General features: G+C 33.9%; 10 protein-coding genes across 10 annotated transcripts; 6 read left to right on the plus strand and 4 right to left on the minus strand.

The window, feature by feature from the left end:
• Positions 1-7: 7 nt before the first annotated feature.
• Positions 8-1,571, plus strand: ASCRUDRAFT_91408 (GTP-binding protein YchF; the record flags this gene model as incomplete). The annotated part of the gene is made up of 2 exons (XM_020195076.1): positions 8-70; positions 270-1,571. 2 exons carry the CDS (start codon positions 8-10, stop codon positions 1,470-1,472), a joined length of 1,266 nt encoding a protein of 421 aa, XP_020046911.1. The 3' UTR covers positions 1,473-1,571.
• A 30-nt stretch (positions 1,572-1,601) lies between these two features.
• Positions 1,602-1,968, minus strand: ASCRUDRAFT_148591 (uncharacterized protein). The gene has a single exon (XM_020189261.1). It carries the CDS (start codon positions 1,863-1,865, stop codon positions 1,653-1,655), a length of 213 nt encoding a protein of 70 aa, XP_020046912.1. The 5' UTR covers positions 1,866-1,968; the 3' UTR covers positions 1,602-1,652.
• Positions 1,969-4,009: 2,041 nt separating this feature from the next.
• On the plus strand, positions 4,010-4,255 carry DSF2 (Dsf2p; the record flags this gene model as incomplete). The annotated part of the gene is made up of 1 exon (XM_020189822.1): positions 4,010-4,255. A coding segment is annotated over one exon (246 nt), but the record flags the coding sequence as incomplete, so codon positions are not given.
• A 1,944-nt stretch (positions 4,256-6,199) lies between these two features.
• ASCRUDRAFT_35323 (cytosine permease) lies at positions 6,200-7,705 on the minus strand (the record flags this gene model as incomplete). The annotated part of the gene is made up of 1 exon (XM_020190591.1): positions 6,200-7,705. One exon carries the CDS (start codon positions 7,703-7,705, stop codon positions 6,200-6,202), a length of 1,506 nt encoding a protein of 501 aa, XP_020046914.1.
• A 1,517-nt stretch (positions 7,706-9,222) lies between these two features.
• ASCRUDRAFT_35367 (sugar porter family MFS transporter) lies at positions 9,223-10,818 on the minus strand (the record flags this gene model as incomplete). The annotated part of the gene is made up of 1 exon (XM_020190597.1): positions 9,223-10,818. The coding sequence occupies one exon, from the start codon at positions 10,816-10,818 to the stop codon at positions 9,223-9,225; it is 1,596 nt and encodes a 531-aa protein (XP_020046915.1).
• A 5,002-nt stretch (positions 10,819-15,820) lies between these two features.
• Positions 15,821-18,421, plus strand: ASCRUDRAFT_76011 (uncharacterized protein). Its single transcript, XM_020193306.1, has 3 exons — positions 15,821-17,144; positions 17,169-17,693; positions 17,727-18,421. Exons 1-3 carry the CDS (start codon positions 15,869-15,871, stop codon positions 18,227-18,229), a joined length of 2,304 nt encoding a protein of 767 aa, XP_020046916.1. The 5' UTR covers positions 15,821-15,868; the 3' UTR covers positions 18,230-18,421.
• Positions 18,422-18,860: 439 nt separating this feature from the next.
• On the plus strand, positions 18,861-20,381 carry ASCRUDRAFT_76012 (uncharacterized protein). Its single transcript, XM_020193307.1, has one exon. The coding sequence runs from the start codon at positions 18,968-18,970 to the stop codon at positions 20,225-20,227; it is 1,260 nt and encodes a 419-aa protein (XP_020046917.1). The 5' UTR covers positions 18,861-18,967; the 3' UTR covers positions 20,228-20,381.
• Positions 20,382-20,928: 547 nt separating this feature from the next.
• Positions 20,929-22,425, minus strand: ASCRUDRAFT_76013 (RTA1 domain-containing protein). The gene has a single exon (XM_020193308.1). It carries the CDS (start codon positions 22,401-22,403, stop codon positions 21,219-21,221), a length of 1,185 nt encoding a protein of 394 aa, XP_020046918.1. The 5' UTR covers positions 22,404-22,425; the 3' UTR covers positions 20,929-21,218.
• Positions 22,426-22,994: 569 nt separating this feature from the next.
• On the plus strand, positions 22,995-24,979 carry TAD3 (Tad3p; the record flags this gene model as incomplete). Its single annotated transcript, XM_020194921.1, has 3 exons — positions 22,995-23,115; positions 23,227-23,278; positions 23,377-24,979. 3 exons carry the CDS (start codon positions 22,995-22,997, stop codon positions 24,518-24,520), a joined length of 1,317 nt encoding a protein of 438 aa, XP_020046919.1. The 3' UTR covers positions 24,521-24,979.
• Positions 24,803-25,429, plus strand: ASCRUDRAFT_35246 (ML domain-containing protein; the record flags this gene model as incomplete). The annotated part of the gene is made up of 1 exon (XM_020190585.1): positions 24,803-25,429. The coding sequence occupies one exon, from the start codon at positions 24,803-24,805 to the stop codon at positions 25,427-25,429; it is 627 nt and encodes a 208-aa protein (XP_020046920.1).
• Between the last annotated feature and the right edge of the window lie 506 nt (positions 25,430-25,935).

Here is a 25,935-nt window from a genome sequence, read left to right on the forward strand (position 1 = left end):
TAGTAAAATGTTATCAGAGGCACGTGATCAGAGTGAAAAATTTGAGGTTTTGAATGGGAAAGAGCTCAATGTGGAAATATTTCGGAAGGGTTTTAGTTGGGGCTAGAAAAATGTTAAGAGTTAACCGTTGTGCTGTGGATAAAGGAGTTATACAAGCAAATCTTACCCAGTTTGCAAAGTGTAATAGATATTTTTCTTGTTCATTAGTGGGATTTGCGAAAAAAGGTGGTAAATGGAAAAAAAACAGCAAAGATAACTCGGAAAAAGAGAAGATTAAATTTTTCGGTAAAATCTCGAATAATTTGAGCAGTGGGATCATTGGGTTGGCGAATGTTGGCAAGTCCAGTTTTTTTCAAAATATTACCAGAAGCAAATTGGGAAATCCTGGGAATTATCCATTTGCTACAATAAAACCCGAAGAGAGTCGGGTATTGGTGCCATCAAAACGGTTAAATGTGTTGAGTGAAATATATAAGTCAAAGAAGAAGATTGGGGCCTTTTTGAATGTTATCGACATTGCTGGGTTGACCAAAGGAGCATCTAAGGGAGAAGGGCTAGGAAATCAGTTTTTGAATGATATCAAGAATGTTGATGGGATATTTCAAATGGTTCGGGGGTTTAATAAGAAAGAGATTGTGCATATTGAAGGCGATGTTAATCCTGTGAGAGACTTAGAGATTGTATTTGATGAATTGATATTAAAAGATATGGAGTATCTTGAGAATCATTTAGTTAAAATGGAGAAGAAGAAGAAAGGCGAAGGAAAGAACAGTGGAGTGGTTAAAGAGATTGAAGTTGTCAAAAAGGCATTAGAATCATGTCTTTACAAGAATATTCGGATTATGAATTTTGATTGGAGCAACGATGAGATTGAGGTTTTGAATCAATTCAATCTCTTGACTTCAAAGCCTGTTGTGTATTTGCTTAATGTGTCAAAGGAGGATTATTTGAGCAACAGAAACGAGTATTATGAGGATGTTAAAAAATGGATATCAGCAAATTCAGCAAATGACGAGTTGATTATGTTTTCATCGGAATACGAAAGCGAACTCAACGAGAGAGCTGAAGCTGAGGGCGAGCTCCAGAAAGAAATGGAAGAATACGAAGAACCTTCGGATAAGGACGAGAAGTACGACGGGAGCGTTTTGCCGAAGATTATCAAGACGATGCGACGCAGGCTCCGGTTGATCAGCTTCTTCACCTGCGGACCTGTCGAAGCACGGGAGTGGACGATCCGCAAAGGTACGACAGCGCCGGAGGCAGCCGGAGTGATTCATACGGATCTTCAGAACAACTTTATCTGCGCCGAAGTGCTGGCGTACGGGGACGTTGCGTGCGAGCTTCCGAACGCAACCAAGTTCGATTCGTCCAAGCTAGCCAAGACCGGCCGTGTTGCGCGTGTGGGCAGCTCGTACACGGTGCGGGACGGCGATGTTGTCTTGATAAAGGCGGGTAATATGCGCGCTCGTTAGGGGGTCTGCGCTGCCGGGGTCTGCACTGTAACGTGGTGCCACAAACCAGGGGGGAGGGACGGCAGTGACGTCTTTTTCTGGGATGGGTCTTTTTTTATCAGCAAAATGTGATTAAACTTTTGTTTCTCCTTTTTGTTCAAAATCACAACTCACAAAACTCCAGAGGTGTTAAAAACTGCTTTACGACTGTTTTCTCTGTGGGAGTGTTAAAACTGCTGTAAAAACTGCTGTAAAAACTGCTGTAAAAACTGCTCTGAAGACTGCTATTATTTGTTGAGACTGCTCCGAAGAACTGCTATTGCTACTCGTCTCTCCACTGCCTTCTCTGGCTGGTTTACTCTTCCTCGTTCTGCTCTCGCTTCTCGGTTTTTTATATCTTTCACAAGGACACATAACTTCATCTTACCATATTCATTTCATATCCATTTCGTATCTCTTTAATATCAGCTTCATATCTCTCATATTTCATTATTTCACTATCTCTCATATTTCACTATTTCACTATCTCGCTATTTGTTTTTTCGTTTTTTCGTTTTTTTGTTTTTTTGTTTCTTTTTTCCTGCTTTCTCTGTTTAAAACCACTTCCAAGAATCTGCAAAATGAGTAATATTCATTTTAATAACAATAATAATAACAATTACAATAACAACTACAATAACAATTACAATAACAACTACAACTACAATCTTAATCATAACCACAATAACAGCAACATCAACCATGAAAATCCCGACTCCATATTGAAATTTGATGATAACGATAATGATGAAGATGCCTCCATTTTCAGACACCAGTCAACTGCATCAATGGATTCAATGAACTCGATGGCAACTACTGGCAGACTTTTGGATAGACTAGGTCTTGATGACGACTGGAATGACGACGACTTGGTAGACATTCCTCCTTCTCCAAAGATTAACAATAACAACACTAGCAATATTCTTAGTAACAACCCCAACAACAACAATGTTAACAAATTTATTAACAACAATGCCCAAAACCATCCAAACTTAAACTACCAGTTCAATCCTCAAAATAACACACTATCCTCCAATAATACACTATCCTCCGATAACCTAAATAACAATCCTAATCTTAAAAATAAACTGGTCAACAAAACTAACGGCCACATACTAAACCATCTTCACAGAGACAAATCTCCCTTAAATTTAAATATATCTAAAGATGACTCTCATAAACATTCAAACCCTCTATCTCCCCTTAAAAACAGGTTTTCCAGACCCAACTCAACTTCAATTTCAAACCAAAATTCAAACCCAATCTCAAATTCAATCTCAAACCAAAACTCCCTACCTCTACCTCCTTTCACCAATAAAAATACCTCCTCTGGTAACTCCTCTCCTTTATCTCCAAACTCCAACCACTTGACTCACACTGTTTCAAATAACCAAAACCAAACCTCCTCCTACAATCAACTTCAACCTTACCACAATCTATCGAACGACTCTCTCTCTTCCTCAAAAAATAAAAATAAAAACCAAACTCAACTACCTCGCTCTTCCTCTTCCTCTTCTTCTTCTCCCTCCTCTTCTCCACCTAAACAATTCCATCCTCCCCCAAATACCTCAAATTTTCAAGACCTGCAAAGAAGAGGCTCTCCTCCAATTTCTGTCCCTGCAAATAGGTTTCCTTCTTTAAACCCACGCTTATTACAACACTCCAAATCTTTCCATCAACCTCAAAATCACGATGACTCCTCAGCCTTAATCACTGCAACCGCTTTGGGTAAAGTAGTAGGCCAAGTTAAAACTCCCGTAGTTAAAAGTGTAGAAAATAATCAAGTCTTTGCTCATGCCTCAAGTGCCATAATCAACATTGAATCAAATGATGATTCAAACTACATTGATCCAAAAAATCAAAAATTTAACATCAACTTTGATACAAAAAACATTCTTTCAGGTCTCAATACCGATCCCAATAACAATATCAATAATAACATTAATAACGATAATATCAATATAAATTTTAATGATAACAACAATTTCAATATACAAAATCATAATTTACAGCTGCTACAACTGCAACAAATTAATAAAAACTCAAGCAGCTCAAACCTAAATTTCTTCAATTCCCAGTATTCAAATCAAGATAATAATAACATCAACAACATTAATGATCTCTCCGTCCCTCAATCAAATATTCGTAAATCTTCCTTTTCCTCAGAACAATCTGGTGACTCATCAAACTCTTCTCCAGATACTAACTATGATCCCGAAGATGAAAGAGTTAAAAAGGCAATCAAATTACGTAAACAAGGCTATCCTAGAGAAGCTTCATACGAGCTAAATATTGCTGCAAACAATGGCTCAAAGGCAGCAATGTTACTCTACGGAATAGCTCTAAGATACGGATCTGGTTTAAGAATCGATGAAAAGAAATCCTTTTTATGGATTTGTCGTTCGGCTGGTGTTGATATCATATTGATCAACTCAGCAAACTTCTCAGTAGATCCCTTTGATATCCAAGATTCAAATATACCAAAGATTCCTCCAGAACCAGAAGCTCAATCAAATTTCGAAATTGGCATGTCCTTTATAAATGGCTGGGGTGTCGAAAGAAACGAAAATAAAGGCTTGGAATTCGTCGAAAAGAGCGCCAGTTTAGGTTACGTCGAAGCCATGGTTGAAGCAGGAAACATTTGGTCAAAAAAAGGAAGCCATAGAAAGAAAAACTTATACAGAGCTGCTGTGTGGTACAGATTTGCAGACAAAAGAGGTGCAAAACTAATTGGTACCAGTTGGATTTATAAAGAAAAATACATGAAAAGAAAATAATCAATTAATAATCAATAATTAATTAAAAATAAACCAATTTTTTTATTCAAAGAATATTATCAAATTTTTCCTCTCATTTGAACATTTAAAGATTTATAATAATAAATTAAAAAAAAACAAATAAAAAAGATTATATTTTACTTTTTTTTAATTTTTTTTTTCCCCATTTGTCTAATTGCTCTTCACTATCATTTATTCTTGTTTATTATTTTTTTTTTCTACTCATCTTCATCTTTTTACTACAAGAAAAAACAAAATTAATTAATCATTAATTCAATTCATTCCTTTTTTTGTTTCAAAGAGTTTTTTTATTGTTTTCTGATTGTATAAAAATAATCTAATGATCCTTGGTTATATTGATTTAATCATTAATTTCATGTCAACATTTTTTCAAATTTTATCAAAATAACGTATTAATTATAATGATGGCAAGAGAAAATCATAAATAATATTGCTAATGATAATATTATTAATAATACACATAACTATATATAATATTATGATTTCATTAGAGCTGTTAATTGACTAATGTGCTCTTTTGACAAATTTTTTTATCCTATTTTTTACTTTTAGTTTTAAAATTTCTCTCCTTTTTAATCCATTTGCTTTGTTGATTTGTTTATTATCTTTTAATTTTCCTATTTTTTTTGTTTTCCTTGACAAAAATAATAATAGTTAAAACCCTTTTTAAAAAATTTTTTTATGTTTTGTTTAATTTATACTTTTTTCAATTGTTTAATCTTTGTTGTTTACCCTTAACTTATTATTTTTACATTCCTATATTTAGTTGTTTTTTTGTTTTTTTAATTAATACTTGTTTTGTTTTCATTTACTATTGTTTTCCAATTTATTGTTTAATACATATTTCCAAAGATATTTTCCAGTTTTGTCTTAAATCCCATTGAAATAGTCTTAAACAAAGCAGCAAGATATCTTTTTCAACCAAAAAACTTATACTTTTATCCAAATTTATCCTTCTTCATGTTCTTTTAGTAAGGGTCTTTAAAAGTAGAGAAAACTTGCGCTTTTGTTTAGAGAATACGATGGAATATAATAGAATATGATAGAATACAATGAGAAGGGTAAAAATGCTGAGAAGGCTGAAAATTAAGAATACAAAACACAAAACAATCAGATTCAATATCAGAGAAAAGATCTAACGGAAGGGTTTTAACTTTTTTTGACCTCTGATATCAAAAGTTATTTAAGAAAGGCGATTTTGAAAAGCAACGTTTTTTAAAGTGGGAATGGCCATTCCTGGTGCAATGTTGTTTAAGGAAAATGATGGAAAGTTGTGAACTTTGTTCTTAATTTGAGCCATTTTACTTAAAGGGAGTTACTGTGTGTCACAGTCAGTTATTGAAACTGTTTCTCAACTGTTTGGAAACAAAAAAGGAAATAACAGCAAAGAGATAAAATGAATTAATTCGATTTCTTTCGGCATCTGAGCGTTGATTCGAAGATAAAAAGAGCCAAAACAAGCTATTGTTCGGTAGAAATAAGCTATTTATGCACGACTGCTCCTGCATTAACTAGCTGCTCGGATTCTATTGTTTCTGAATGTGATTCAAGAGAAAACAAAGCTAACTGCTTGATGATCTATTTGAAGTCTACTAGATACACAATGCCAAATATATAGAGGTATTGACAGCAAATCAAAACAAGGGATCCAATTAATAAGACTAACATCCATCTATCCACTTTACTACACTTCCTTTTTCCATAACAAGCAAAACAAGAAGTAAAACTAGAAGTAAAAAACAATGTATTTCAAACAAGAGATAAACCAAAAAAATGTAAAGAGCAAACACAAAAGTAAGAATAAGAAGAAACAAACAAGCAAGCAAGCAAGCAGACAAAACATAAAGAGTCATGGATTAAAAAATTGGAAGTAAAAAATAAAGGAATCTTTTAGACCACGAAAGGATTTCTTTAACGACCAAAATATTTGATCTCAAATGGTCTAGCAATGTTGAAGCCAACAAATGAAAACGCTATTGCTAATTCGAAACCAATATCACCACCATAATCACCGATGAGTCTTGCAACTTCACCAGAGTACCAAGTTTGATTCATTCCAAGAGCCACGCCGAATACGCCAAAAATAAAACCGCATATGCCAGCAATTCCAATTGGTAGTTTTGAGCTATCCAAGTAATCATCCGGATTGTAACCTTTGAAACCTCTTCTGTAGATGAAATGTTCAGACAAGGTAATTGAAATGTAGATACTTTGGAAATAAGCGACACAGTTCATAAAGTTATGGATGTAACTTTCGAATTCATAAAAAGCAGGGATACAAATGCCCAAGGTGAGGAAGTTTGCTAATAGAGTCCAAAAAATTCTTGGGATTATACGGAACTTAGACCAAATAGCTTGAACACATAAAGCAACGGAATACATGTTGGGGATGTTATTACAGACAGTTGACAAGGCTAATAGAACGCAGCAGAATTGGCCAAAACCATGTAATGAATCTGTGACTAGGACTGAGTAGATAAGACCACCGATAGAATAGTCTTCATACATCTGAGCCCATTGATCGTTTGATAGTGTTCCAGTTGCACAAGCAGCACCTAGGGTCATTGCAAAGACAGATGGAAGCCATAAGCCGGTTAGAGTTGAGAAAAAAATCTTGTATGGGTTTGTGTTTAAGGACATGTAGGTGGTGTAGTCAGCAGAGTAGGTTGTCCAGCCAGCAGCAAAGCCAAAGACAGTTCCACCAAAAGAGAGAACATTTCCTGCAGCGGTTGGACCACTTTCCCAGATTCCAGGAGTGAAATTTTTGGACATTGTCATTCTAGCGATTATGATGAGAAAGATTATGAAATTGGGGATCCATGAATACATCTCATAGTAATGGATAGCGGTGTAGCCAAAAAACGTAACAAAGAAAGTGATGACGACAATGATTAAACAACCAGCCCAGGGTGGTAAAGCTCCACCATTGACAATGTGTAGCAATTGAGCTGAGGACATAATATTGGTAGCTCCCCAACCCACACAGGCTATACATTGCAAGCACGCGAAGATTCTCATTCCATAGTTTCCAGCGAGGAAAGCAGTTAGCATCATCTGTCGCAAGCCAAATCTTGAGCCAAAAACCGAAAAGAAGGCAAATGGAATACAGCCTAGCAAGTTGAAAAACACGATGGTTAGAGTACATTGGTAGAAGCCTAGTTGGAAAACAGTTACACCCAAGGCACCTAAAGAGAAGGTACCAACAACTAAATTTGCTGCCAACCACATGGAGCCAGCAGCCCAGGAAGAAGTGTCAGTTCTTTCATCTTCTTCTACTCTTTGAACACCTCTGGTTTCAGCCTTTAGCAACCTTCCAATTCGATCGAAAACGCTAAATCTAGAATTCTTTTCAGGTTCAGCTTCATATCTTTCAGATTCGGACGAGAAATAAGAAGTTCTTCTACGCAAGCTCTCCATAGGAATTTGTTGCCCTTCAGGGTTCAAAGCAGAACGACTTGAATGTAATGAGTAGGAAATTTTGAATGTTTTGTTTTCATAATTTTCCCCCATCTTATAATTCTTGTGAATTAAGTGCAAGGATATCAGTAAAAGAACAAAAACCAAAAGGAAAAGAAAAAAAAAAAAGAGAAAGGGGAAAAAAAAGGGTATATTTGTGAACAGAAAAAATACCAGAGAGAAATAAGTGATAATTTATGTAACAGTTCTCATTCTGTTTTATGGAGTGAATAACCAAAGAAAAAAAAATTAGTGAAAAGTTCAGTACGATAGCCAAAGAGTTAGGTAATTAAATAGTTGAATATAACTTTGTAATTATACAATGATAACAAACTAATCACAAGAATCTGCTAAAGAATACTCACATTAAGGCTAGTCCAGTAGTTAGGGGGGACAAAGTTCTGCCTCAAAGAGTTAAATGCCAATTGTCTCTTATTGTTTGTCTGGTCTTCTGCCCACTGTTGGCTTGTATTTTGAAAGCTCTTTCTGGAGAATATGGACAATCATTTCAACAACTTTCAAACTTCAGCCAATTTGCAATCTTTGAACTGTTTGCGAGAGTTTCTCGTGCAAAGAGCAAAATGATATGAGAATAAAACCCAGACTGGAATTAAATGAAATATTTGGAAAAGCAAAAACCATACTAGACCCATAGAGTTGGCTGATCGCAATACTGCAGAATAATGCGCTATCTATACATATGACCAATGGGAGCACTGTGCTGAGAAAGCCTGCGGAATTTCGCGTCTCTGGGCATGTCTCTTTAGGCAAGAGCTGTTGCAGCCGCTTGGCAGAGATCCAACCAATGCTTACACCGCAGATCATGACCCGGATTGGAGGGGCTCGACTTTTCACGCTGCTGGGCATTGGCCACCTCTTATCGCGTGTATGGCGCTGGTTGTTGTGTGGTGTTTCGTTGTGTCTCACGTATTTCAAGGGACTCATATCTCGCATATCCTGCATATCTTGGACTGGCCTAGTCCTAGTTCAAGAGGTATTCAGCTTTGGGAATTGACAGATTTAAGCGCTGGACCACATAAGAGTGCCTCAAGCTGCTTCAAACCGCCTTCAGCCAGGGCTGTCCAATTGCCTCCTGTTTTTCACAAAAATGTTTTGTTTTGCTCCCCAATTGCTAAAAACTATTACATGATGAAGATATTTCAAAGGACCAATTGTTAACTTTCCAGTAACGGTGGTTGTGCAATAATAAGGGTTTTGATTGATAGAGCTGGGACGTTCAGTCTAATCGGCAGCCCTATCTTTTCATTGGCTGGGAATTATCTGCAAATCATTGTTGTGAACTAAAATTTCTGAGACAGAACATTAAACAAACAGAAAATTATGAAAAGGACACTGAGAAAAAACATACAATAAAATGAGACAAATAAATACCTTTTAGATTGGATTTTAAAGCTAAATTTAACAATTGCTCTTAAGTTTTAGACTCAAGCAATGTCCTTGATTGTATTCAGTTCAATTCAATTCAATTCTATCTTATCCAGCTTACGACTGATCATATCCGGCAAGGATCTCTCTTTCTCTTTCTTTTGAATAAAATGATCTTTGTTTTTCATCTCTTGTTTCCGACGCTTTGATAGCTCCTTAGATCTTTTGATGTTGAATCCGTTTGTTAATATATCTTGACACTCGCCTAGCTGTAAACCCGACAATTCCGGATACAAAAAGTACACGAATACAAGTGAAAAAAGTGAAACACCTGCAAAGAATGCAAATGTGCCTGTTGGTGTTATTCTGTCTAGCATTGTTAAGAAAGTTGAGGAAATGGTCAATGATCCAGCCCAATTCACTGTTGTTGAGAACGCTGTTCCCACTCCTCGAACTGATTGAGAAAATAGCTCTGATTGCTGCCAGGGAACATTTCCAATACCTATAGCATACGATGCTGCAAACCAAATCATACTGATAATGATAACAATGGCCCACCCTGTAATCTCTGTATCTTCATTCAACAATGCATCATGATCCTCAAATGTAATGTTCATAAAATGAAACGCAATCGCACATAGTGTTAACGATAGCATCATCATGGGCAATCCGATTAGTAGAATCTTTCGTCTTCCTACTCTGTCAATAACAAAAAATGCTATTAATGTGAAAAGAAAATTTGTACCAGAAATTATGATCGAAACCGCCGTTGAATTCTTGAATCCAACAGTCTCGAATATTGTTCCACTGAAATACATCAATGAATTCCACCCTGTAAACTGCTGGATACCTTGTAATCCACATGCCAATATCAATGCCCGAAAATTCGAAGGAACTAAATGAATCTCTCGAATTGCATTCCAACTCTTGATCCAAATATTACCCCCAGGAATGGTATCATTTAGTCTGTCAAACTCTTTAATCTTCGCCTCGATTGACTGACTTGTAGCACCCTTGTGTGTCTTTGATATCACGTCTCTAGCCTTCTTATAATTGCCTTTCATAACATAGTACCTTGGGGTATCTGAAAGAAAGATAACAAGACAAAACTGAATCGCTGTTGGAACTAGTGATACTCCAACCAATATCCGCCATCCATTATAAACATCTGTTAGCCCTGCTCCGATTCCATACGCCACAAGCTGTCCTCCAGTTATTGCCAAAACATTTATAATCACCAATCGTCCTCGAAATCGAGATGGTGCCAACTCCGAAATATATAATGGTGCTATCAATGACCCAAACCCTACTCCGATACCCATAACAAATCTGCCTCCGATCATGGTCCAAACCGTATGAGCTGCACATTGAATAACAGCACCAGCAATAAACATCACATTTGAAAACAAGATAACAGGTTTTCTGCCAAATAAATCAGCAATAGCGCCAGCAAAAAGTGCACCTATTAATGCGCCCAACGAGGTGGCTGCTGTTATTAATTCCTTTTGGCTATATGTCAAGGCTTTATTGTCCAAATCAGTGCCAATAGCAACCAACGCAGATGAAATATATCCTGTGTCATAGCCAAACATAAACCCGGATATCGAGGCAACAAATGTCAATGTAATAACTAATGGTGAAGGTTTAGTGAATTCAAATGACATTAAAATAGATGTGTTATCATCCATCTCTATGCCCATTTCTTGTTCTTGGATTTCTTGGTTACTGTCATTATTGTCGTTTTTTGGCAGGTCTTGAGTGCTACCGATTTCTTTCATTTTTTTCATTTGGATTTATTGTTCGATAAACGAAATAGTAAAAAGGCAATATCAATATCAAACTTATTTCAAAAAACAATACACAATCAACAACAAGTCTCCAAGGGATATTGAAGGGATATCGCATAAATGTGAGCAAAAAGTTACTTTACGAAAAATCATATGTAACCACCCCTCTGAGTAACTGCGTTTTTAAGCAGTGGGCAAAAAAATAATCCGAAGTGGTAATTTTCACAAACGGTTGTGGTTCATCGTCTGATTTAAAACCTCATTTAGAACTGAAGTAAATCTATTAGAAAATAAGTATGGCCCACTGATTCGATACTGTGAAGTGCTTTTCCAAAATTTTACAATTTCCTTTATCTCCAGTATTCCAACTCATTTCCTCGCAGAATCATCTCAGATAGCTCAACAAAAAAGCTGCTACAAGTTCGGATTAACCACTGAAACCACAAGCTTTTAGACCTAGATTTATCCATCCCGAATCACCTCGGATGTCAGCTGACAGGATTCTTTTTTGTATACTTAAATTACGGGTAATGCATAAATATCAAACTTCAGAGAACTTACAAGTTTTGTAATTAATCTTTTGCCAATACTCGAGGATAGTTGGATCTTCGACACTGTTGCGCTCGTGATTACTCCAACTTGTCCATGCTTTAGTCGCTCTGACTGGCCCTGTATTATCCTATCGCTCGCACTAGTTTCATTTCAGCACAGTAAGGATACAAAAATGGAACCTACCCTTCCACTCTAAATCCAGCTTGAAAGAGCTCTTCAATGAGGCACACGTCTCACTGGCTGCGTTGTGAATAAACTATTCGTGATTACCCAAAACAGAAGTAGCCTCCTTCCACACTCACAGAGCCATTTCAGGGACAATTGTGACCAGAGCCACAGTGTTGGCTACTGCTATATAATGCACTAAACCGCAGTACGCACAGCACTTCCGGTGCCGGTGAGATAGCGCGCACTCAGGCGTTGGCATGTTCAAGAATCGTGCTCCAGCTCCGTGGTCTGTTCCCAATCATTCTAAGAGGGTTTTTTTCTTTATGTCTAATGATTTATTCCTTTGAAGAGGACGAATGGCTTAACGAGGATAACATTTAAGCTTACTACGTTATAACTGTTGAATAACCTGAATATTGTATTATTCGTTCATGCTCCACAACAAATCACATCCAGCTCCACCTTCAATTTACTGTCTCTGATACTGCTGCAATCATTTTCGCCCACACAGGCACATTTGTATTTATATTTATATTGTTAAAATCCAAATCCTTAAGCATATCAGCAAAGGGAAAAACAAAACAAAGCAAAACAAAAAAAACTAATTCACTGGAAACACCACTGATTATATTCTTTTCCACTAAAATAGCGAAATCAAAGGCACTACTCAAGTTCTTTCGGTTCCAACATACTCATATATCCTCACTGCAGTACCATCCAATACCAGTCAAAATATATGCTAAAGAGTAAAATACTTGCCTGTTTCTACCTGGTTATTGTTCCTAAATAACAATAAGCTTCAGTTCAATCCAATCTTATCAAATCTTATCAAATCTAATCAAATCTAATCAAATCAAATCCAATAGATAACTTTTGGGTCTGCTTCTTTGAATTTCATGTTTGATTGTATCGTTATTTCCATCTAATTTAGTTAATATCTTGTAAAATGAGTTTATTAAATATCAATTCAACCTCAGATTCCTCAAATGACTCTTCGATATCCCCAATTTTGCCTATGTCAACTACTCCTATAATAAAAACATCATCGAAAAAGAGAAAACAGATCCCTAACGAAAAGAGAAAAAGAGCTCTATTCAGCTGTGATCGTTGCAAGAAAAAAAAGATAAAATGTATAAGATATTCAAACAACAACTCCAATAACAACAGCTCAACCGATATCCTCAATTCTGAAAACATCTCTTTTGATAACAAAACTCCATGCTTGAACTGTCAAAATATCGGCGAAGTTTGTATAACTCAAATCCCTAGAAAAAAAAGGGTCTATGGTAATATAGAAAACTTGGGCTTTCACTACGAGATTTTGCTTTGTTTAATCAACGGATTATATCCCAATATTGATATCAACAATATCAACCTATTGCTAAAATTAGGCAACTCCCTAAAAATTAAAATGCCATCTCCCTACCACTATTTCAAAGAACTAAACAACAACAAAAAAAAGAAATCAAACAACGATCAAACAATCTCAATTTTAAGCAATAAATTATTTGAAGTCATCAAACACAATGGAATAAAAGCAAATAACTTCGATAAAGCTAAAATAATAGATAACGAAATATCCCCTCAGTTTTTAACTCCAACTCAATTCGATAACGAAATTGAAATCCCAAACATCATCAAACCCTTTTTTGAAAACGATTTTAGCGAATTCGGCAACCAACTCAACAATAACAACATAAACAAAATCGATAATAATAAATTTCATGACAAAACCATACTTCAGAATCAAATAGACAATGACATCGATATCGATAGCAATAACGAAAACAACGATCATGAACTTGAACATAGAAATGATCCTGAACACGAAAATTACTACGAGAAAGAGCAAGAGCAAGATCAGGATGATAGAATTGATATAATACTGAATATTTCCTTGAATGATCTGAAAAGATTAATTCAAAATCAAACACTGAACAATCAAGATAAATTGCTCAATAAACAACAAACAGATAACAAATCTGAAAACAATTCCGAAAACAGATTAATCAAACTTGAAAACAAATCCTTCAAATCATTTGATACATCAAAACTAAGTGAAGACTATGGAATTGAAAGACTAGTTTATGACGACCAGGGAAGACCTCATTACATTGGATCTGCTGGGACTCCTGCTCTATTAAATGGCTTATGTAACTTGATTTTAAAACAAAGCTCAAAATCAAGACTATCAATGAATAAAAACAAATTCAGAACTATTCATAGTGCCCATGATTTCTCAAGCTTGCTCAGTAAAAACGTTAACCAAAAAGAAATTAAAGCCATCACTAATAGCATTAACAGCAGTAAAGTTAATGATCCTCTCAACGACCTGAATCAAGAAAATCGTCTCTGTATAATAAATGAACCTATATCTGCACCACTTTTAAATCCTGTTCATAAGAACAATAAAGTTAATAACAATGCTTCAAATGATATATCCAAAACTTTTAAGAAATCAGGGGGGACTTTGGAAGAGTTTGTCACAACAAATTTTAAAGAATACCCATCAGAAGCATTAAATAATCTTCAATCAAATGTGATGCTATCTCCATTCCAAACTACAAGCAATATTAGAATCAATCCAGACAGATTTCCATTATTCAATGCAATTAAAAGAGAGGAAGCAGACTTTTATGTTAAAAACTTTTTTGATAAAGTTCACCCATACTATTTTGCATTTTGCAAACCTATTTTCCATGAGAGATACGAACAATTTTGGCTCGAAATTGATGAGTGCAATAAAGAAGATTACTATATTCATTGTATCAAGAACAACATATCATTGCCCAAGGACTTTCAGCAGAATAAAAATAAGTTTAGGCCTAGATTATCTGGTGGTTGGATTTGTTGTATATATTTGGTTTGGTTATTGGGTTTAAGATTTTCTAAATATCCCAATGGTAAATTAAGTGATGAGTTGATCTACAAGTACATCACCATCATTAAACTATCATTACCAGATATTGTGCTAACACCAACGTTGATCGGTGTGAGGTTGCTTTACTTGTTTTCTGTCTATTTGTATTCAATTAAAAATAGAGACTCGTCATGGATCTTGGTTGGATTAGCCTGTCGTCAAGCATTATCATTGGGTTTGCACAGACAGTCAGGTGTAAATGGCTTTACTTCAAAGAGAGCAATCACTGTTAGGAAACAATTATGGTGGACTGTTTATAAGTACGAGATGATTTTATGTACAACATTTGGTAGACCATCGACTATTAACGAAGAGGAAATCAATATAGACTATCCATCAGATGCATCTATAATGGGTGTGGATCAGGACTTTGCTGATTTTTTTGTTGAAAGTGTGAAATTGTCAAGAATATTAAGTTCAATCCTAGATTTTAGAAAATTGTTATACAATGGTGCAACTGTGAAGTCTAAAGATATTTTGGATAACTCTCCTTTGTCATTATCTAATGTTGAGAAAACATTGGAAATAAGAAAAAAGTTGGAAGATTTTCTTAATGGTCTTGCAGCAAAAAACTTGGACATTGAAACCATTTTGAAAGACTTGGAAGATAGATTAAATGCTGCCAGCCCAAATGAACGTGAAAATGTATTGGTTGAAACCAGATTCAAGATAAAACTTCATATGCAATATAATTCATATGTGATTAACTTGACATTGCCATTTGTTTTATACATTGTACATATGACCGTTTCAAGTTCGATAACGTTAAAGGAGTTTGATGAATCTATAACTAAAATCATTCACAGTGCATTGAAATCATCTATTATGGTGTCGGAGCTTTTGGACATATTAAATGGATTAGATCAAGTTGATGGCACATTATATTTGGATATATTTTATGGATATTGTGCAGTAATGGCATTAATCCCCTTTTTCATTTATCTTTCGCCAAATAACGACCATAAGAAGAGTAAAAAAAGCAAAGATGGCATAGACAGCAATTTTGATAATGATATTGGTAACAACAAAGCTCGTGAGGACTTTTCGAGGCAGAAAATCAACAAAAGTTTTAAAATAGAGGGCAAAGTGATTGACAAAGGATTTGTTTTATCATCAATCAATAAAATACGAAAAGCAATGAAAAGAAATACCAGGAAAATTGATGGATCCATGAGAAAGGTATATGAAGTTTGTGAGAGTTTATTAAAGGAAGTGGGTCTTTTGGAAGTTTTAGAGAAGAAATTTGACAAAGGGAAACCTAAAAAAAAGTTACCAGGAGAAAAATATGATTTTTCACTAAGTTTTTACTCCATGTCTCATATGATAACACCAAAGGATAGCAATATCAAGTCTTCAGAAATTGATCAAACCAACCAAATAAACAATGTTGATTTGAGCGAAAATAAGAATCATAATACCAATGATAATGTTAATGTTAATGTTAATGTTAATGTTAATGTTAATGATAATGATAATAATAATGATAATGATAATAATAATGATAATGATGATAATAATGATAATAGTAATAATGAGAAAAACAAAATTCAAAATAAAAACAATATAAAAAATAAGATTAAAATTGTGAATAATCAAGAAAATATTTCCAAATTGGGTGATTGGGAAGAAATTCATAATGTTGATAATAAAAATACAAAAGTCGATAATTTGAATGAAATTTGTGGTATTATTGATGTTAATAATAATGTAAACAACATGGCAAATAATTTTAGTTATAATAAAAAAGATGGAAAATATAAAAATGAATTCAATGTCTTAAATGGAATAGATCAGAATAAGGGCAATAATACTACGAATCTTCCAAAGGAATTTGCTAGAAATTTTGATAACAGCTATAGCAATGATAATGATATTGGAAATAGTAATAATAATTTTAATAATAATGATGTCAATACTAATGTTAGTGTTAATATTAATACCAATGCTAATGCCAATGCCAATACTAATAATAGTATTAATCAAAATCCAATTGAAAATAATAATATAAATCCAGTAATGAGTGGACCATTGAATAGTGGCAGAAATAACCGAAATAATAACATAATTTTAAACAGTGCAAACAACCAGCAGAATAATAGTAATAGTAATAGCAATAATAATAATAATAACTATAGAAATTTAAACGATGGATTTAGTTTATCTTCGGCATCATTAAATAATGGTGTTAGTAGTAATGGTAATAACAATGGAATGATATCAAATAACAATAGTTTAGCTAGAAACGCGAATAATTATGGAAATTCCAATGGAAATTCTAATAGAAATAATTATAGAAATAATAATGAGAATAATTACGGGAACAATTATGGGCATAATTTTGGAAATACAAATGAAAATAATAATGAAAATAGCAATATTAATTTTTATTTTGATAGATTTTTGTTTAAACGAAATGAGCCACAAGCAGTTGATTTGATGTATTATAGTAGTGAGTATCAAGATCTGCCGGATAAGATGAGTATGTTTGATAATGGTAATGTTAATAACAGTAATAATAATAATAATAGTAATAGTAATAGTAATAGTAATAGTAATAGTAATAGTAATAGTAATAGTAATAGTAATAGTAATGGTAATGGTAACGGTAATGGTAATTTATTGAGTTTCAATTCCAGAGGAGTTTCAAATTATTCAAATAACAGTAACAATAGTAATGGTAATAGTAACGGCGATAGTGGTGATAATGGTATGGGGAGTTTTAACAGTAATAATAACTCTAGTCCAAATAGTAATTTGAATTCATATTCAGTTTATATGACACCTGATAATCCAAATGGGAATCAGAATTTGAATCAAAAAAATAATGTTAATAATAATAGTAATAATAATTTAAATGGAAATGGGAGTAATAGTAATGGAAACAATACAGTTGAATCATGCAGAATGTATAATTCATTATCTGAGAGTATTAATTATAATGAAATTGAGCCGGAGATTACGTTAAATCATGAGATGATTGATTCGTTTTTCCAAACAGCAAATGATACGTTGTTTAATATATCAAATAATTTTGGAAATTCCAGTTTTATACCCAACTATGTTAATAATAGCTATAGCAGTAATACTAATAACAATCAAAATAATAACATTAATCAAAATAGCAATAGCGGTAATAATAATAATAACAATAATAATAATAATAATAATAATAATAATAATAATAATAATAATAATAATAATAATAATAATAATAATAATAATAATAGGTATGGTCAACAAAATTTCAACAACCGGTTTAATAATTATGGGAATATGAATTTTGCAAATGATAATACTAATAGTAATACTACTAATAATAATAGTAGTAGCACTAGTATTAGTAATATGAATTATAATAATGACATTCCTATGAACTACAATAACCAAATGAACAACGTAAATAATGTTAATGGTAATACCAATCACAATTATAGCAATAATAGCAATTATAGTAATAGTAATAGTAATAGTAATAGTAATAATGGCAATAATGGTAATAATAATGGTAATAATAATGGTAATTATAATGACAATCAAAATATGAATATGAGAATGAGTAATGGAAATAACGATAATGAGTATATTAATCAATTATTGAGTGAATTTTCAATTAATACCAATGATATGATGAAGTATAACGAGCTTGAAGAGCTACAAAAGAAGATGTTTTAGGTGGCAAAGATAACAAACAACACAGTCGTTTAAAAAGGATGGTGATGTTTATTACATTTATTTGATAGGAAAGGCGAAATATTTTTTTGCTTAAGGAAATTTAGGGGATGTCGTTTGTAGAGCTGAAATAGTTTTTTAGTGGATGGATTTTTATATGTTTTAGAACCGAGCATTTGTTAGATCGAAACTGGAGCTCATCCCGAAGATCTCGAAGATCTCGAAGATTGTGGGGAATCGATGAGCCCGCCAGAAAAGGAAAAAGCAGGATTCCGGTCTCGAAGCCAGTTTTCGACGAAACAACGAAAACGCGAGATCTCCAGAATGCCAATCGATGCGCATCAGTGCATGTGACAGTGTTCTGTTATGCAATCACCGAATCCCGCAGTGAGATGCGTCCCGGGGACTCAGGAGATGCCGGGCGTGTTTGTGTCCCAACGGGGCTGCGGTCCAGAACTGGAAGGGAAGGCCGTGTAGCTAAAAATAAACACGGCCCCTCCGCTGAAAACAGCGCGCGCTGCGCAGAAACTGCGTTCGATGACGGTGCCAAAAAGAAAAAGTGGATGGGGTAGAAAAAGACATATAAAAGGAATATAAAAGAAGCTCTCTGTTTTGCTTCCTCTCCTTCTTCTGTTTCTTGTTCAATTTTCCTTCTTTTGTCAAATCAATCACTACTCATCAATCCATCCAAAACAATACTCATCAACACAGATCAACTCTTAAAATTACAATTACTACGCCATGAAGCTCAGCGTCTTCTCTCTCCTACCCTTTTTTCTACTCGCCTTTCTATCTGTTTCCATGCCCATAGATCTCGAGAAGAGAGTAATCATAGTAAACACAATCACTGCCACCACCACCACCTACTTGTATCAATCTCCACCTACACCTTTATCTTCAGAAGATGTGGTGGGAACTCCATCCATCTTGAACCAGCAATCAACCCTCACCTCAACCATAACCTATGAATCAACAACAAGAACAGTCACAAGGGTGATCAACCCTACTATTTTAATCGACCAAACAACTTGGGTAACTGAAACAAACACTGACTTGCCCTCATCCTTGCCACACAACAGTGGTGCTGACTTGGTGCAGCTCGACAAAAGAGTGATTTTAAATGAATTCATAACTTCAACCACCACAGTATATCTAGATCAGCTCTCCACAATCACATCTACTCCTACTCCTACCTTAAATCCTCCTATAATTTTAAATAACCAAACAACTGTGACATCAACTATCATCAATGATTCCACCACAAGAGTTGTAACTAGGACAATCAATCCAACTATTTTAAACAGACAAGTTATCTGGGTCACTGAAACTGTCTCCAGTGCCGGCTCTCCATCCTCAGCTCCTTCAGATACTATAGACTTGAGAAAAAGAGTAATCCTAAACGAAATGGTAACTGCAACTACAACTGTCTACGTAGTCGACGGTGAAACCATCTCTGTCCCACAACAATCCACATCTTTATTACCTGGTCCCTCAATCTTGAATCAACAAACAACTGTTACCTCCACCATTACTTATGAATCGACCACCAGAACCATAACAAAAACAATAAATCCAACTATCTTAATCAAACAAACTCAATGGGTAACTGAAACACTAACAGACTATCCTTCCTCACTAATCGATAACGATGAAACAGAATTCGACTCTGAATCTGAAAGTGACTACTACGAATCTGCCTACATCACTGAAACTCCAATCCCAACCAACTCAGTTTCCACTGATGATGAAGATGAAGAATTCGAACCAATTTTCATCTCCCTAAGAACTGTCACCGTTTACTATGATCCAAGATTCAATTCATACACGAACTTTGATTACCCAACTTCAACTCCCTCTCCTTACAATTTAAATCCTCCTGCAGTTATGAATGTATATACTCTAATTACCTCAAATTACATAGAAGATCAGCCTACTCCAACATTTGCTAGCGTTATCCTTTCAACTTCAGATCTTTCAACTACAGTCATCTCTCCAAATTAAATCAATCTGGTCCAAAATAAAATAAAATAAAACAAAATTCATCAAAACTCTTAAAATTCACATATTTATCTAATTTTAGACTCAATTATATATTTATCTTTTATATTTCTATTTACTTCTTATTATTTAAAGCTTATTGGGTTTTTAATTGTCGTTTCATTTTCTATTCGTATTTATTCTACTTTTTATTTTATTTTATTTTATTTTATTTTATTTTATTTTATTTTATTTTATTTTATTTTATTTTATTATTTTATTATCTTTTTTTTGGTTCTTGTTTTCTATTTAAAACTTGTTAATTCACTCTTGATGGTTCCTACTTTGTTTCTGTTCCTTTATTTGTCAAAAAAACATCTATTAGTATTATCTTTAGCATTGCAATTAATCAATATAACCGGGTACAACATTTATCTATCATTGGCTTTAAACCAAAGGGGGGGATGGTGAAATTTAAAACATTAAGAAATTAAAATCACCTTTTAGGCTACTGTTTTTATTTTTTTTCTTTATTTTGTTACTTTTTTGTTATTTTTTTTTTTTGGTCTGGTTTTTCTTTTCTTGTTTTTTTTCTCTCTTCATTTCATTTCGATTTATTTATTTAACTCGTTTCAACAAAAAAAAATCATTTAACTAATTAACTAAATAAACACAATAATTATATTTAGAATATTTCCTCTATCCTTCAGATCTTCAGCATCTCGTTTCAAAAAGATGGAACAAAAACAGTCTTGGATTAAAATGCATTTTTAACTCCTTCCTTTGAAAAATTCTAAAACAAAAAATCTACAAAAATTTGGAAAAAAATACAAAAAGTACAATCTACAAAAATTAGACTGAGTCAATTTGAAGTAAAAATAGATTTGATATAACTTATTCCGATAAACAAAAAGATGAATGAAGAAATAAATGAAAAAAAGAATAAAGGAATAAATTAAAAATCTGTTTCTAATTGAAAAAAAGCTCAAGTTACATTTACATTTGCTATTAGATTTCACACTGTCTTTTCAATTTCAACAGGACTGTTGTTTTTAATAGTAAATGACATGGAATCATTTTCTTGGTTTGTCGATTCATTCTCAAATTGTCTAATAAATGAATCAAAATCCTTTTTCACAATCTTAAAATCTCTCAAACGAATCCGTTTGCCAACTACTATCTTGCTATGTCTACCATCCATTACATACCCTGGATAACAAAATGCCAATATCAAAATAGATAACGCCATTAGTAATGATTCTAACAAAAAAAAATGAATTTCACTGTTATTCCCATGGCCTGCTATCTTTAATGCAAGCATAATTAACTTGTAAACAGACCTGGTATAAATCAATAAAACAGAAATAGTTAAAACCAATGGAAAATAAATCAATATCTTGTTTTTCCGGATTTCCTTATAATTGAGATTGAATAAATGATCTTTTGATGAAGTATCAATAAAATTGTAAAACTTTTGAAATAAAGTAAAAATTTTTCCATTTCCATTTCCATTTTGAACATCACTATTATTATTACCAATGCTGTTATTATTGGTAGAAGAATTATACTTTAATAATAAGGTGTTTGTTTTGATGTAAATGGAATAGAGAAAATGAGTCCAAAAAAACAAGAAAATAGACATGGAAAATACCTGAAATGCTATACCACCAAGTATTATATTGGAACTATTATCTGAAATTCTTCGAGACTTATCATTTAGTGCTTTGCCAGCCGCAGCTCCACCAGCAGACTGCAAAAACAAACCCACAACATCACACACAATAAATATGTAGGAATAAGCTATGGGCGTTAGGATCGAATAGTATTCACCGTAAATTATAACCAATTTCCCAAGCAAATAATAATTGCCTGCCATTAAAAACACCGGAGCAAGATTGATTGCAATGATTTGCAACAAGAAATATTTGGTGCTTGTTGGATCGCCATTTGCTAAGGTTCTGCCTATGTATGTAGCAAATTCCAACCCAGCTCCAAAAATAAACGATAATCCAAAGTATCGCTGTTTGTAAGTAACAGCTAGAATTGAATGAACAATAAACAAAACGCCCATAACGATGGCAAAAGTCAAGTTTCCTGCGAAATTTGGAGTGGAGCCATAGAAATTTCTCGCAGCAGCAGTTGCAAAAGCAGGTGTCCCAGTTATTGAGGAAGAGGCCAAAGCTTCTGTAGGTGCCAACATTCTGGCGAGCAATAGAGGAAAGCAGGAAGATGAGAACTATCAGCAATCGAAGCCAGAGGTTATATATCAAGATTCTGTTTTGACTCCACATTGCCCTCACCGGAATTTATCATCGTGCATGGGCTTGCGTCATGGGCTCAAATCCACCATGCTGGTGTCGTCAGCCTGCTCTATGCCGAAAGCGGCTAGAAAGCTCACAGTGTTGTCACAGTGGTTTTGTTTTGGTTTAATTTCAACTGAAAAAGAAAGCACAGAATCTGACCATCTAGCAAAGCAAAACACAACTCAGACCTATCAATGGTTTTTGGTGGGAAATGGTGAATAAGGTGTCTGCACACAGCTGCGATATTCATGGAACACGCATAACCACTGCACTCAAAGGCCTCGAAACACGCAGGGTCCTTTGACATATTCGGCTTGTTTCGTATCAGATTCGAAATGCGATACAGTTACCGTATTTCGTATGTTCGATAAATGTTCGTGATTTTGTCTGCTGCCCGTCTTCCGTTTTTTTTCGGATGTTCAGGCTAAATTTTTAAAGCGCAGATTTTTTTTTCTTTGTTTTTAATTTCTTTGACAGTGAATTAGACAATGGGCAAAAAAGATACCAACAGTTCATACAATATAGATTATAAAAATTTCATAATTGAGAACAAATTGAAACAGATCAATTTGATTGACAATGGACCAGATATTGAAAACCTACCAACCAGTATGTCAAGGCTGATTATAAGTGGTATTGGAATGGTATTAAAAGTGGCAATAGTATCCAGTGTTTAAATTTTCAGGAATACTAACAATCTGTTTTAAATACATATAACAGTTGAAGCATGGATTTGTGTAATACCTGCTAGTATATCTTCTGAGTTTTTGAGGTATGTGAATTATAATAATAAAAATTTTCTACTAATTGTTAATTATCAAATATTCAATAAATTTCAACTAACCATCTAATCTTAAATTTCAACTTCAGAGAAATCAAAATACTCATTCCAACAGACCCTGATGATTTAAATCATCTTAAAAGGTTTCAAATAAGTAATGATCAAAGTTTAGATATTGAAGATACTTTTTATGAATTGAATAATGGAAATAGTGAAGAAAATCAAGACAATCAAGACAATCAAGAAAATCAAGAAAATCAAGAAAATCAAGAGAATAAAAAGAATAATGAGAAGGATATTAATAATACTAAGCCGAATGACAAAAAAAGTAAAAAAGTGAAAATCAAGAATAAGAAAAACAAAAAAGTATTCCTCTCTGTTCTTCTTTGTAGTAAACAGCTATTTACAAAAGGAAGAGATGTTATAGATTTATTTTCCAATTCCAAATACCCAATCAATGAGAAAACTTTAAAATTAATCAAATTACCCAAATTTTTGCCGGCTAATTTAGACATTGACGATATCAAAAGAATTAATGAAAAATACAATTGGATGATAAGTTGGAAAGGTAATCCAATTAAACAAGTTATTAATACGGAGAATTTTGATTTTTATACAATTGAAATGATATTTGAACAAATCCTAGCTTATTGTCAAAGACAACTTAATGACAAAAATGAATTGCCCATTGTTACAATAATTTATGATCCAGTCAATAATGAACTTTTAGCGGAATCATTTGATACAAGGTTCCAAAATCCTTTAAAGCATAGTATTATAAACTGTATTGAGAAAGTTGGCCAGATTAAAAGACTTAGGAAAAAGACTGAAATTGCATTACAAAAATACCAGCAAGAAATTGAGCTGGACCAAATCAAATTGGATCAAATTAAGTCAAATCAAATTGGGCCAGATCAAGTCGACGAGCCAACAAAAGATGAAGCTAGTATCACAAACCTCAAAAACAAGAGTAATGATGATTATCTATGTTTGAATTATCATGTTTTCACAAGCCATGAGCCTTGCTCGTACTGTTCTATGGCATTAATTCATTCAAGGATTGGCAGATTATATTATGTCAAAGATATGAACAAAACTGGTGGAATTAATAACAAACACTATCACATTCATCAACACCAGCAGTTGAATTGGAGGTTTCCTGTATATAAGTGGATCCATCCAGATAAATTTGTCGCCGAGATATCTGATATTGATGAAAATGTATTTGCTTGATTGTGATAAAAGTTGTTTCTATAGCAGTGATGGATATTATAATAAAAAATTTCATAGTTGAGTGTCAAAACCACGGCAATGGGTACATGCACAGTAGGCGTCACTACACATTAGCTGCATTATCTATGAGACCACAACTGTGGACGTGTCTCAAAATGGTAGTGGTTGCATTTCTGAATGGTATTTAATGAGAAGAGAAGAGAAGGGGTCAGACTTCTTGTTTATCTTCAGGTAATATCTACAATATTTTTTAGCCAAAAGACTCCTAACAAACTTTCAAGAATGGTTTCCTTCAAACAGTTAGCATCTTTTTCATTATTAGTTTGTACCCCTGTTTTCTCCTCTCCTATTGTTATTGGCGGTTCAAGCGAAGGCAATTTTCAGGACGAATTCTCTCTTCAATTTCCTGGGCCTCCAGGTACCAAACCCATTCCAGGAGACAACCCCTGTGCCATCTGCGATACCTACGAGCCCCAGCTCTTGACCATCAACTCGTTGACCATCACACCCAACCCTCCAGAGGCAGGCAGCAACTTAACCATCGAGGCCACTGGCTTTCTCAAGGAGGACATCACCGACGGTGCCTATGTTGCTGTTGAGGTCAGATACGGTTATGTGAAGTTGGTCAACCAGGAATTTGACTTGTGTGAGCAGATTGAAAACGTTGATATGAGCTGTCCCATCACCAAGGGCCCTCGGACCATCAAGAAGGTGGTGGAGTTGCCAAAGGAAATTCCCCCAGGCAAGTACACAGTGAAGGCTCAAGCGTTCACAGACGAAGACGAGTATATTACCTGTCTCACAGCCAGCGTCACCTTTGCAATTCCTCCTCCAAAGTTGTCATCGATTACAGAGTCAGTCAAAGGTTGGGTGAGCAACGTTAAAAGGGCCTTTGTTGCATATCTATAGGATATCTATAGGATATCTATAGGATATCTATAGGTGTGGTGAAACTCAAACGCTAGTGCATGTTTAGTTTAGTTATAACCATCAGCTGGTAATCAAAATGATAATGATAATGATAATGATAATAATGATTTAATTTTAATATTTCTATGGTTTTTATATCTATCTATCTATTTTATTTATTTATTTATTTATTTATTTATTTATTAACTATAAGCCAGTGGTGTTATCATTTAACCGATTTCACAAATATTCATTAATAGTCAATCATTCATTGTAATTGCTAGACTTGATTTTATCAGCTATTCTTTTTTATCTTTCTTGTTTCTCTTTTAGAGTTGATGAACTAATTTTTTATTTTACAGTATCAATTGATTGATTATGAAGCGTAAATTTAAACTACAACAGATATTCCACAGTCCAATGAGAATATTTCCCGTATTTACGTCAAAAAAAATGAATCAAAGAATAAGAATTATTTATTGAAATTGGTAGAAAACCATTTGAAA

Source organism: Ascoidea rubescens (genome assembly GCF_001661345.1).
Source record: "Ascoidea rubescens DSM 1968 unplaced genomic scaffold ASCRUscaffold_7, whole genome shotgun sequence".
NCBI classification, from domain to species: domain Eukaryota; kingdom Fungi; phylum Ascomycota; class Saccharomycetes; order Ascoideales; family Ascoideaceae; genus Ascoidea; species Ascoidea rubescens.